Raw genomic sequence first — 11700 nt, 5'->3', positions numbered from 1 at the left:
ATTTAACCTAAATAAATGTCACAAAATTTTGGTTAAGTTGAGGCCAATTTTGGTGGTATAAATGAAAAAGACGGCCAAACATCACGCTATAATTAAACGAAACTAGATATTCATATTATAATATATAGAACTTGAACATTCAAATAAATACATTCTACTAAAATAATTGAATCATTTTCTAGAAATTCAAATTCTTTGCTTCTTCAATTTTATCTTCCCCACATGGAATTGAAAAAAAAGAAAAAAAGATTTTGGTAAATATTCTCCAACTAGAGTCCAAGTCGCAAAAAGCCTTTGATTAAAGTAACACAACATTCGGAGATTAATGATACACCTTCAGTTAATGTCTTGTTTCTTTTTTAAGCTAAGTAATTGTTCTTTCTTCCACGCATGTGCAATGAAACAATAACTCGCATTGCAATCTTTTCTGTTTTCATTTCTATTCTAATCCCTTTTTTATGTTTGTTTATTTTTACTAAAAAAATGTTTTTTCCCCCAATCAATTGTACTAAAAAGGTGTTTAAACTTGCAATCGGAGTTTTAAGGTCAAAACTCAAAATAAAATATGAGTTTGATTACCGAAGGGGAAAAAAAAAACAACGAAATAAAGATATGAGAGAGTTTAGTCCAGTTAAACACATTAACCGAGATCATACCCATAATGATACCACACTAATCGTCAATCAAAAATGGTAATTAAGAATAATTTCTGTGATTGATTGTACGTTAAACAAACTGAAGCAGACAAAGATAAGTACCACGAGAGAAAAATAGAAGGCAAGAAATGGTAATACAAGACGTAATGATGAGGACACTTGAACAGTAATGACGAAACCATGAAAGAAACATCGATCAAGTGCTCTGAATACAAGAAGAGTGATCATGTAGTATATAATCCATAAGCTCTCAATCGAACGAAAATGAACACGAAGATGGGGAGGCCTTCCCTCTGGTTGAGGTTGGCTCTGATCTGCACCATTCCGATTCTAATGGCGTCGTCTCAACCACTGTACACGACTTCGAGGTGGATCGTGACGGAAGACGGCGAGCGCGTGAAGCTGGCGTGCGTGAATTGGGTGTCGCATCTGGAACCCTTACTTGCAGAAGGTCTGAGCAAGCAACCTGTGGATGTGATCTCCAAACGAATCAAATCGATGGGATTCAACTGCGTGAGATTCACTTGGCCGATCCTGCTCGTCACCAACGACTCTCTCGCCTCCCTCACTGTGAGACAGTCCTTCCTCAACCTCGGCCTCCTCGAATCCATCGCCGGCATCCAATCCAATAATCCATCTATCGTCGATCTCCCCCTCATCCAAGCTTACCAGGTACCGATTCCTCACGCTTTGATTTCAGATAAATTGTTATGTGTTGAGATTTACAAAGAGTCTGCGCACTGGAAAATTAGGTTAATTATTAACGGATTGATGTTGAACATGACAGTGGGTGGTGGAAAGGATGGGGGAGGAGGATGTGATGGTGATATTGGACAACCACATGACAAAGCCGGGGTGGTGCTGCAGCAACTCCGACGGGAATGGGTTCTTCGGCGACCGGAATTTCGACCCTGAGCTGTGGGTAGAGGGGCTCACCAAGATGGCTTCGCTGTTCAATGGAGTGACCAATGTGGTGGGAATGAGCCTGAGGAATGAACTTCGAGGCCCCAGACAAAACGTGAACGATTGGTATAGGTACGTTCGTCGTTCCTTTGAACAGCCCAATCAGGTTTTAGCCCATTCTTCCAATCTTCCTTTCTGAACTCTGATGGACATTAGAGAATGATCACATCCACATCGTTGACAATATGAATGTATATCTATATTTATTTCCAAACGTAAACATCACTGAGGGCATTTTTGTACTCTTACATCCGTATAATGAATGTATTTTTATGCTTTATTAATTTTTTTTAAAAACCTACGAAATTTACCATCTAATATAATTTTTTATCTATTTATCGTTATTTTTAACAGAATATTATATATGTAAAAACTTAGTTTTTAAAAAAATGTAGGAGGGTGAATTATGAAAGTGACATATTTATTTTTATAATTATAAATTTATAAGAAAATTATTTATTTAAATTAATATATTTAATTTGATTTTTTAATTAAATCAGAAAATTAAATTTAAAATTTGAGCATTTATAAATTAATAATAATAATTTCATTGCAAAGTAATATCTTAAATATATAAATTTTACGTATTTATACTAAAAATTAAAAAACTTGAATATTTAAGTTTTCCATTTTCTATGCATGAAACATTCACAGAATCTAGGATAAATCAAATCATTTTTTATTTGTTATTAGGATCAATTATGTAATCATTTATGATTTGTTATTAGGATCAATTATGTTAAGTTCTGCTATATTAATATATTTTTTTTGTATTAATGTTGATATTGATGATATGTTGACCATATAATTCAGCTCATTAATGTTTTTAAACTGAAGCAATTTTGTTTTTTGGTAAAGTAGTATTCGTAATGTAATTTTTTGTAAGTTGAAGCTGCCAAACGCAATGTTGCCTTTAAGCTAGCACGAAGAATTGAATAAGACTAGACTTTGGCTTGATCTAAAATATGGTCTCTTTTATTAAAAGGATTAGGTTATGCAAATTATAGTTTAGTCTAAGCTGGTTCAATTGTAACTTGAAAACTAACAGGACTGGACTTGGTCCATGAAAATAAGAAAGAAACTGGTTCTGATAATTTAGTACTCATTTAATTTTTTTTTCTTTATTTTTTTTATGAGAAGTAACAATTCATTTCATCTTGATAAACTCAATTAAAATAATAAAAATATTTATAATCATGAAAAATCCATAACAATTTCTAACAAAAACAAAAAAACAAAATTAGCTACAATCTAAATGATTTAAATTTATAACTTCAATAATAGCAACAATAATATTCAACACACTTCAGCAACATATTTAATATATATTACAATAATAATTTAGCAACAAACTAAATTAAAATTATATTAAATAGATGGGTGAAATCTGAATAAAGAAAATGTTGCGTTTAAATTTCAAACTATTCAAATATATTAAAAATAATTAAAATTATATTAAAATAATTTTATAGGATCAGACTGCCGTGGTTTGAGAGTTTGATCTTCTATTTAGTATAGCTGGAGAAGTTTGTCTAGTTCAATTTTTTTATTGAACTGTATTAAATTTGTTCAAGTTAGATTAGGTTGGATAAAATAATCAAACTTTTACACAACCCTACTTTAAGCCAAACACATTCATTAGGCGTAGAATATCGATGGCCTTGTGATACCCGACAATAGGGAATTTTAACTCTGGATCGACTCGTGTGATGCATGAAACCGAGGGACGCATGGTTTTTATTTTGATTTTGAGTGAAGGTACATGACAAAAGGAGCAGAAGCAGTGCATGCAGCAAACAAGGACGTTCTTGTGATTCTGTCAGGCCTAAACTTCGACAAAGACTTATCCTTCCTCAGGAACCGACCAGTAAAGCTAACGTTTCAGAGGAAACTAGTATTCGAAGTCCACTGGTACGCCTTCACGGACGGTCAAGCATGGATCGAAGGCAACCCAAATCAAGTGTGTGGACAAGTTTCAGGAAACGTGATGAGACTAGCAGGTTATTTGGTGGAACAAGGGTGGCCATTGTTTGTGAGCGAGTTTGGTGTGGACTTAAGAGGCACCAACGAGAACGATAACAGGTACTTGAGTTGTTTCTTGGGTTTGGCTGCTGAACATGACTTGGATTGGGCATTGTGGACCCTTGTCGGAAGCTATTACCTCAGGCAAGGGGTTGTTGGAATGAATGAGTACTATGGACTTCTCAATTGGGATTGGCGTGATGTCAGGAATTCAACTTTCTTACAGAGGATCTCTGCTCTCCAATCTCCTTTCAGAGGTATTTTGAACACTTTCTTCTCCTACAAGCGTTACAGTTCTTCCAGGTCAGTCTGGCTGTAGGAAAATATGAAATAAAATGGATTGATATAAAATAATATAAAGTAAAATAAGGTTGTGAATTGATAGAGAAGTGATGTAGATTGGTAGAGAGGTGAGAATGATAAAGAAATAAGAGTCATGGAGCGATAGAGATGTGAGAATGGGATTGATCATCTCTGTCACTCCATGACTTTCCTTTCTCTATCGTTCTCGTCACTTTATTAATACATGACCTCATTTTACTTTATTTCATTCGCTATCAACTCAATCCATTCTATTTATTTCCAATCTAGCCAACCAAATAAGTGCTAGAATAAACAGCCTTTAAAGTTTGAGCATATGAAAGAAAAGTTTAATGCGGTAAAGAATAGTACTTTTGTAATTCAATAGCATTTGGAGAGGATGGAGAGAAGAGAATCCAAACATGAAACACCTCATTCTTTATCAAATCCAATCTGAGGTACTTACAGATGCTCTTGAAATCCAAGAATGCCTTCTATATTAAGACTTCAATGACCTCGGATTCTTTCAAAAATCAAACTCCAAAGAGACTCGAAAAAGTGGGCTTATATGGATGAATCTTACAAGCCTTCCCTGCCCCCTCTTTCTCTACTTTAATAAACAGCTTTTTCCCTAGTCCCCGGTAAAAGAGAGTAAGAGGGAAGAAAGTGATATTGCTGTAAATGAATTTCATCGGCCCTTCTCTCTCTCTCTCTCTCTCTGTTTTTTTTTTTTTTTGTCTTCCTCACACATCCTCTTGCATACTGGAAAGTATCCATGAAAATTTTTGATCCCTATGCTCAGTTTAATCCCCATAAATTATCGTTTCAAACTCTTCTATAGATCCATGTGTCTATGCTTTTATCAGAATAACTACAACATGAATCTCTTTTCATCCGACGTTCTCCAGTGATTCAAAGTCTGGTATATCGATTTTCCCTTTTACACATGATTAGTTAATTTTGAAATTTTGAAATGCATGCAGGGCCAGGAATATCAGAAGGCAGGCAACACAAAGTGATATTCCATCCATTGACGGGTCGCTGCATTCAAAGAAAATCACTGGTTGATCCTTTGAAGTTAGGACCCTGCTCTGAAGCTGAAGGCTGGAAATACACACCCCAGAAGATCCTAACATTAAAGGGCACATATTTCTGCTTACAACCAGACGATATAGGGATGCCGGCTAAACTAAGCATAATTTGTTCGGGGCCTAATTCAAAATGGGACATAGTCTCAGAATCTAAGATGCACATCTCATCAAAACTTTCAAACGGTTCATCTGTTTGTCTAGATGTGAATTCCAACAACATCCTCGTTACCAACACTTGCAAATGCTTGAACCGAGATCGTACCTGTGATCCTGCGAGCCAATGGTTCAAACTTGTCGACGCCACGAGAACTTCAATCTCAACTCAATCATTAACGTTACCTGTAGACTCAGATTTAACAGGAATAATCTCTCACTGGGAATCAGTGAGCTCAATTTAAGGTAATGCCAACAATATCATTGTACATACAGCTCGGACCAATATGGTCTCAAGTTGCACATATTACCCAGCTGAAGGATTAGCTTTGCAAATTATAGAATAGGGATGGTGTATGTAACATGGCACAAATAAAATTCATAAGTATTATTTAAATTTGAATGAGTTTTTATTGTTGTTTATTCTTTATTGTTTTCTAAACGTTACCGAGCCTTTGGCCACAAAGGTAAGAACAGAAGGGGACAAGTCTTTTTCAGAAATCCCCAGATTCCAATACTTTACTTCATGGTTTAATCCCAAAATGAAGCAAGGTATAGAAGTTCCAACAGAATTATTACTACCCCTACAGAGAAAAAGTGAATTCAACATAATCTGACATCAACATTTACTCCTCACGAAGCCGATGGTTCTGTACCAAATGCCTTGTGCTTGTTGATCCTTCCTTTCCTTGCCCAGAATTTCAATCGAAGTAGATGAAAATGGTGCCCCAATTGATGCAATCAATGGCTAGACGCCTTACATTATCAGCATCAGATGACAATGCAGTGATGAAACAAGTCGTTGCCACTCATGCTCCTGTTGACAGACATGTTGACGTTAGGCCTCTTCTTAACGTTGTTCAAGACATCTTGCATCGTATCACCACTGTCATCCCCCCTGTTGTTCAGGTACGTGAAAATGTTGCCGTTTTGCCTTTTCTTTCTTGAAGCCTGTTCCTCATTGATTCTGATAAAAATTTGAACAGGGGAAGCAAGCAACCTTGGATGCGGTGGGTGACAATGCTCTCGCTCCTCACATGCGTGATAATTTGTCCCACACAATCAGCAAAATTTCCTGCGAGGTTTGCTTTCTTGTTTACTGTTTAGAGTGGTTTTATGAAATTTGTTCTGGGAGTTTAGGTGTTATTATCCTTGATCCTTATTTTGGTTATAGATTGTCAACGATAAAGATTCTGATACGTAAATGTTTCTTTTTTTTTTTTTTTGTGACTAAGCTGCTTAAGCTACGTGGAAAAAAAAATAAAATCAAAAAAAGGGTTTATCCATTCTTTTATATTTGGAAAGGCATTCTCCTAGCTAACAGCATGGAGTTATACTATTCTAAAGTCTCGAATGCAACTTCCATTAACTCTGTACATTCATTTATCTTTCATGCTTTTTACCCTAATTTTAATATTCGACAATTGCACCAATACTGAAATTCATGACTGCCCTCATTAATAATTACTAAAAATACTTGTTAAAATACGTCCTTATAGCATATACAGCATGGTAATTTGATATGTTTGTTGCAGGAATAATGTGGGATAAACTGGAATTAATGTGACATTTTAGGTGATTGTACCCAACTTGCACGAGACTTTCAGTAGATCAATGATAAATCTTTTGAAAGTTTAAATAAATAGACTTTGTCCTGTGTGAATGCAACCTAACTCGCGTGCGCGCGTGCGTGTGCGTGTGGGGGTGGGTGTGTGTGTGTGTGTGTGTGTGGGGCGTTTTAAAACAAGCTAAACCAATAAGCATTAGTTTTAGCGGAGGGGGGCTAAGTTCTGCTTAAGCACAATAGTACTTGGGTTTGAGTCCATACACACACACACACATATACATATGTAAACGACTTCTTTGAGAAAGCTACCTCCGATTTGAGACCTGATCTAGTTCAATTCAGATTAGTCAGTCCCATAGGCCATATAACTCTCAACACCAGATGATTTGCTAAAAAAAGGAAACAAGAAAATACTAAACCTGCCGTTTTATTGCAACAAAACACCTCGCTCCTCATGATTCCGACAATTCAGACACAATAAATGACAAGCTCTTGACACAATACAGTTGTCAGCTAACTACAAATAACAATTTCACTTTCCTAAAGTAATTAGTTGAGCAAATTTATCACTTGATAGTTTTAATTGTGAAAATAATTAGTGTGACAAGTACAAGTTCAAAAAAAAAAAATCCATCTCAAAAAACTAGCTTATTGAATGGAAGAGCCCCTTAAACTTATAAACTTTATACCATTTGTGAGGCTCCCTGATGTGGGATTCATAACAACTAGTGTCAATACTCAACAAGAGATACCAAACCTCTCATGAAGTTGAATTTTACAAACGAGTTTACACGTTTCTAATTATTTGTTGATATTAGACATGTCAATGGTTTTGTCAGATATCTTACAAGTGTTCTACTGGTGGAAACTCTCATTCGACAACTATGGGAATTCTGGGCATGCTTTCAAGCTATTCATGGGATTCAAAGGCGGTGATAGCTTTAGCAGCCTTTGCATTGAACTTTGGGGAGGTCCGGCTGGTGGCTCAGCTTTATGGCACCAACCCACTTGCTAAGTCAATTGCAATGTTGAAGCATGTTCCTGAAACACAGAATCGAGACGATATTATGGGACTGCAACATAGGTATGAAGTGATCAGCAACATTGTCAAGGTCATGTTGGATGTGACCAATTGCATTGTAGCATTTGAGGAGCTCCCCTCTCAGTACAAAACACCCGACACGCCGCAGATGTCAGCTGTCACCACTTTGATTCCCATTGCCGTCTATTGGACCATTCGGAGTATCCTAGCTTCTGCATCTCAAATTTCGGGCTTCCTGAGCATGAATCAGTATGTCTGTCTGGCTTCTCCGTGAGAATCATCCTAAATTGCCCTTAATTTCCTTATGCTTTGGTACTCATGTTTTGGAAATCAAACTCTTTTTTCTTTTTTCCGAGTTGATGTCAGACATATATCATTGGTGTCAGAGGTTTGGGAACTTTCAAGTCTGGCTCACAAGCTCAATAACATACACAACCAACTTCAGACTGAACTTGCCCTTTTACAAAGGCAGATTGGTAAAACCTTAACTCCTTATGTAGATTTGCACCAGTTAATCTGGGACATTTTTTTTCGTGGTAATATTGGACATATATGTAATAATGCAGAGGACAATAAACAAACTGAAGCTTTTGAGACACTTGTACGTCTTTTTAATGCGTCTCACTCTGACAACATGGAAATTCTTCAAGGTTTGTTTTACTTCAAGGGCGACCAACTACCGCTTCTTGATGGTTCTACCAAGCAAAGGGTTAGACTTCAGCGTAAATACTATTTTGGATGGTATTTCCATGTGTTAGCACTAATCTTCTCTATCATTTTCTATAGGTAAGCATTGATGAATTAAGGAGTAAAATTGTGCTGCTATTCATATCAGATCTCAATCTCTCTAACCAAGAGATCATGATTCTTGGAGAAATGTATCTCGAGTCACGTCAGGAACCAGACATGTTCCCGATTCCATTTGATGTCGTTTGGCTTCCAGTTGTTAACAAGGGAATCCCATGCTCTGAAGTGAAACGGAAGAAGTTGGAGGGGTTACAATCAGCAATGCCATGGTACTCAATCTATGACCCTTGGCAGATAGAGCAAGCAGTCATTAAGTACATTAAGGATGTGTGGCATTTCAAGAAACGGCCTATACTTGTTGTGTTGGACCAGCAAGGAAAGGTTGTCAACCTAAACGCTTTACACATTATGTGGATTTGGGGATGCTTGGCTTACCCTTTTGCAGTCTCACACGAGGAATCCATTTGGAAGGAACAAACATGGGGACTTCAGCTATTGGCAGATATGTTCTGTCCATTAACCTGGGTATATATCTCATACTATATCCTTTCAACTAGGCTATTCGAAAACTGAGAGTGATACTGATAAAAGTTGTTGCATTCTCCAACAGAATATACACATTTACAAATTTCCAAGTTTAAACTTACTGGATCGAATTCTTGTTTCAGATATCAGAAGGGAAATATGTATGCTTGTATGGAGGTGAAAATCTGGAGTGGATCAGGAAACTCACAAGAAATGCATACGCCATGGCTGAGACTCTGCAAGTCCCACTGGAAATGATATATATGGGGAGAAGCAATCCAGGAGAGAAAGTGGAGAAGAACAAGGAAGCCATAATTTCAGAGAATATCAGCCATGCACTGGAGGACCTGACATTAATATGGTACTTCTGGGTTAGGGTAGAGAGCATGTGGCACTCCAAGTTACAGCAGGGGAAGACAGTAGACAGTGACCCCATAATGCAGGAAGTGATGACAATTGTAAGCTTTGACAGAAGCGGCGATGAAGGATGGGCTGTGATGGGAAGAGGAACGGAGAAGATGGTGAAAGCACAAGGAGAAATATTTCTGAAGTGTGTTAGTGAGTATCAGAAATGGAAGCACAAAGCAAAAGAGAAAGGGCTTTTGACAGCAATGGATGAATACATAAAAGAGCTAAGAACCCCACACCACTGCATCAGATTGATAGTGCCAGGAAGCAATGGCAGAAGCCCAGAAGAAGTGACCTGCGCTGAATGTGGCCGTACCATGGAAAAGCTCTTCATGTACCGTTGTTGCGATGATTAAAGGCTTGAGTAAATATAATAATACAAAATCGAAGTCATGTATTTTTGTGGATTCTAAAAACAAACATGCCTAAGTTGTTATTTTAATTTTTTTGGCTTCTAGAACTTGTCATTACTCATTACTTCAACCATACAACTAGTATATCTTTTTCCATGGTTTACGTAGGCCTTGGCCCAAAAAAAGCAAAGTTAGTAACTTAAGGCCCAATTTGGTATGTTTGATTTTAAAGACAAAGGAAACTTTATACAAAGCTGATAAGGGTCCAAGTCAGCATAACAAACCCACAATCACTTATCAACGTAGAAAAAGGAGGAAGATAACAGAATCAGATGCTGTTATGCAAGTTATGAGGGATTTACCTTATTTAAATTAATTCATTGCTGTTATTTTAATTAATAATTGTTTTGTTTTATTGTTAGTAACTGTTAGTAGCTGAATAATAGGACCTTCACTGCGTTAGTGGGGTACCAACGTGCTAGTCAGTTATTTTCTGATTTTAGGCTAATTATCTGCATTATTTGATTTATTTAATTGTAATTTTTGGTTATAAATATCCTAGCTAGTATGACAGTGGGACACCTGAAATTAATAAACCTTGTTTTTCCCTTGGAGATTCTCCTATTTGGCTATTAAGTTCAATAGAGTAAGATCCTTGCTCTATTTAATTTAATAAAATCCTCCTTTTCCTTCATATTTGTCTTAAGCTCCTACCAAATTGGTATCAGAGCCTGGTTCGATCATTATGGTGACCACACACTTCGGAAATGAAACTAACCATGCCAACTCCTCTAACAACCCACCCCAAGGTCAGAATACTGAAAATCCATTTGCATCAGACCCTTTAAGCCGCATTGCAGCCAGACTGGAAACACTTGACTTATTAAAAGAGAAGGTTGAAGCACTTGAGTTATCTGCTAGCAAAAGAAAAAGACCCGTGGGAAGCTATCATAGGCATTCACACTGGGATGAAAATAGTGATGGAGAGTTAGACTATAGAAGGGGTCCACGTCCACCACACACCAAAATTGAATTCCCAAAATTTAGTGGAGGTGACTAGCGTGGTTGGATTTTGAAGGCTGAAAAATATTTCAGGTATTATCAAACATCAGAAGATTTGAAGGTTGATGTGGCTTCCATGTATTTAGAAGGGGATGCTTTGGATTTATTCTCGTGGATAAATTTAAAACGTACCTTGATTTATTGGGAGGAGTTAGTGAAAGCACTGCAAGAATACTATGGCCCTCCAGAGTATCAAAATCCTGATGAACACCTAGTCACCATCAAGCAAACTGGATCAGTGCAAGAGTATCGCCAGGAGTTTGCTAAATGAGTAGCACGAGTTCATAATTGGCCGGAACACTATCTGTTAGGAGTTTTCTGGGAGGACTCAGAGATGACCTGAAATTCAATGTGCGTATTCAGAAGCCTCGCACGGTGTATAAAGCCGCTAGTTTAGCACTAAAATATGAGAAAAAGCTATAGATGCATCGTGGGCCCAAGCCCAGCTCTTCCTTGATCCAAACTCGATCCATTAACAGCTCCAATATGTTCACACGTGATCAACCGGGTGCTGCTCCAGCCTTCTCACCCAACACGTTAAGAAATTCTCCTGCGTCTTTCACGAATCCGTGACCATCAAACACCATCCAGCCACGACCTCTGCTCTCAGATGCCGAACAGCAGCATAGCAGGGATAAGGGACTTTATTATCATTGTGGGGACGTCTTTTGGCTTGGGCACCGCTACAAACCCTCATCCTTCTCACTCATAAAGATCGACAAGGATGGGCAACCCATATCAGAAAATTCTGTTACTGTTGCAGAGGAAGAAGATGAGACTACGAAAAGTGCAGAAATCTCTTTTAATGCTA

The 11700-nt window shown here is 37.3% G+C and overlaps 2 protein-coding genes across 3 annotated transcripts; both read left to right on the top strand.

The window, feature by feature from the left end:
• Positions 1-792: 792 nt before the first annotated feature.
• LOC129308600 (glycosyl hydrolase 5 family protein) lies at positions 793-5608 on the top strand. Its single transcript, XM_054949827.1, has 4 exons — positions 793-1328; positions 1444-1691; positions 3378-3898; positions 4925-5608. The coding sequence occupies exons 1-4, from the start codon at positions 921-923 to the stop codon at positions 5428-5430; spliced, it is 1683 nt and encodes a 560-aa protein (XP_054805802.1). The 5' UTR covers positions 793-920; the 3' UTR covers positions 5431-5608.
• Positions 5291-9934, top strand: LOC129308599 (protein SIEVE ELEMENT OCCLUSION B-like). Of its 2 annotated transcripts, none has more exons than XM_054949826.1 (8): positions 5291-5431; positions 5776-6094; positions 6172-6267; positions 7592-8043; positions 8161-8270; positions 8361-8503; positions 8581-9066; positions 9210-9934. In XM_054949826.1, the coding sequence occupies exons 2-8, from the start codon at positions 5900-5902 to the stop codon at positions 9828-9830; spliced, it is 2103 nt and encodes a 700-aa protein (XP_054805801.1). In that variant the 5' UTR covers positions 5291-5431; positions 5776-5899; the 3' UTR covers positions 9831-9934. The 2 variants fall into 2 exon arrangements, with proteins under 2 accessions (XP_054805801.1, XP_054805800.1); XM_054949825.1 differs by having other exon boundaries at positions 7592-8064.
• The last annotated feature ends 1766 nt before the right edge of the window (positions 9935-11700 follow it).

Source organism: Prosopis cineraria, unplaced genomic scaffold (assembly GCF_029017545.1).
Source record: "Prosopis cineraria cultivar Desert tree isolate PC_DT_omini unplaced genomic scaffold, ASM2901754v1 PC4, whole genome shotgun sequence".
Taxonomy (NCBI): domain Eukaryota; kingdom Viridiplantae; phylum Streptophyta; class Magnoliopsida; order Fabales; family Fabaceae; genus Prosopis; species Prosopis cineraria.
Note: the sequence above shows the minus strand (reverse complement) of the source record. Positions and strands in the feature narration are given on the sequence as shown.

Coding starts and splice junctions, on each gene's coding strand:
- LOC129308600 (XM_054949827.1), top strand. CDS start 921: ATGAACACGAAGATGGGGAGGCCTTCCCTCTGGTTGAGGTTGGCTCTG. Junction 1,329..1,443: donor CCCTCATCCAAGCTTACCAG/GTACCGATTCCT, acceptor TGAACATGACAG/TGGGTGGTGGAAAGGATGGG. Junction 3,899..4,924: donor TCTCCAATCTCCTTTCAGAG/GTATTTTGAACA, acceptor AAATGCATGCAG/GGCCAGGAATATCAGAAGGC.
- LOC129308599 (XM_054949825.1), top strand. CDS start 5,900: ATGAAAATGGTGCCCCAATTGATGCAATCAATGGCTAGACGCCTTACA. Junction 8,504..8,580: donor ATGGTTCTACCAAGCAAAGG/GTTAGACTTCAG, acceptor CATTTTCTATAG/GTAAGCATTGATGAATTAAG. Junction 9,067..9,209: donor TGTTCTGTCCATTAACCTGG/GTATATATCTCA, acceptor TTCTTGTTTCAG/ATATCAGAAGGGAAATATGT.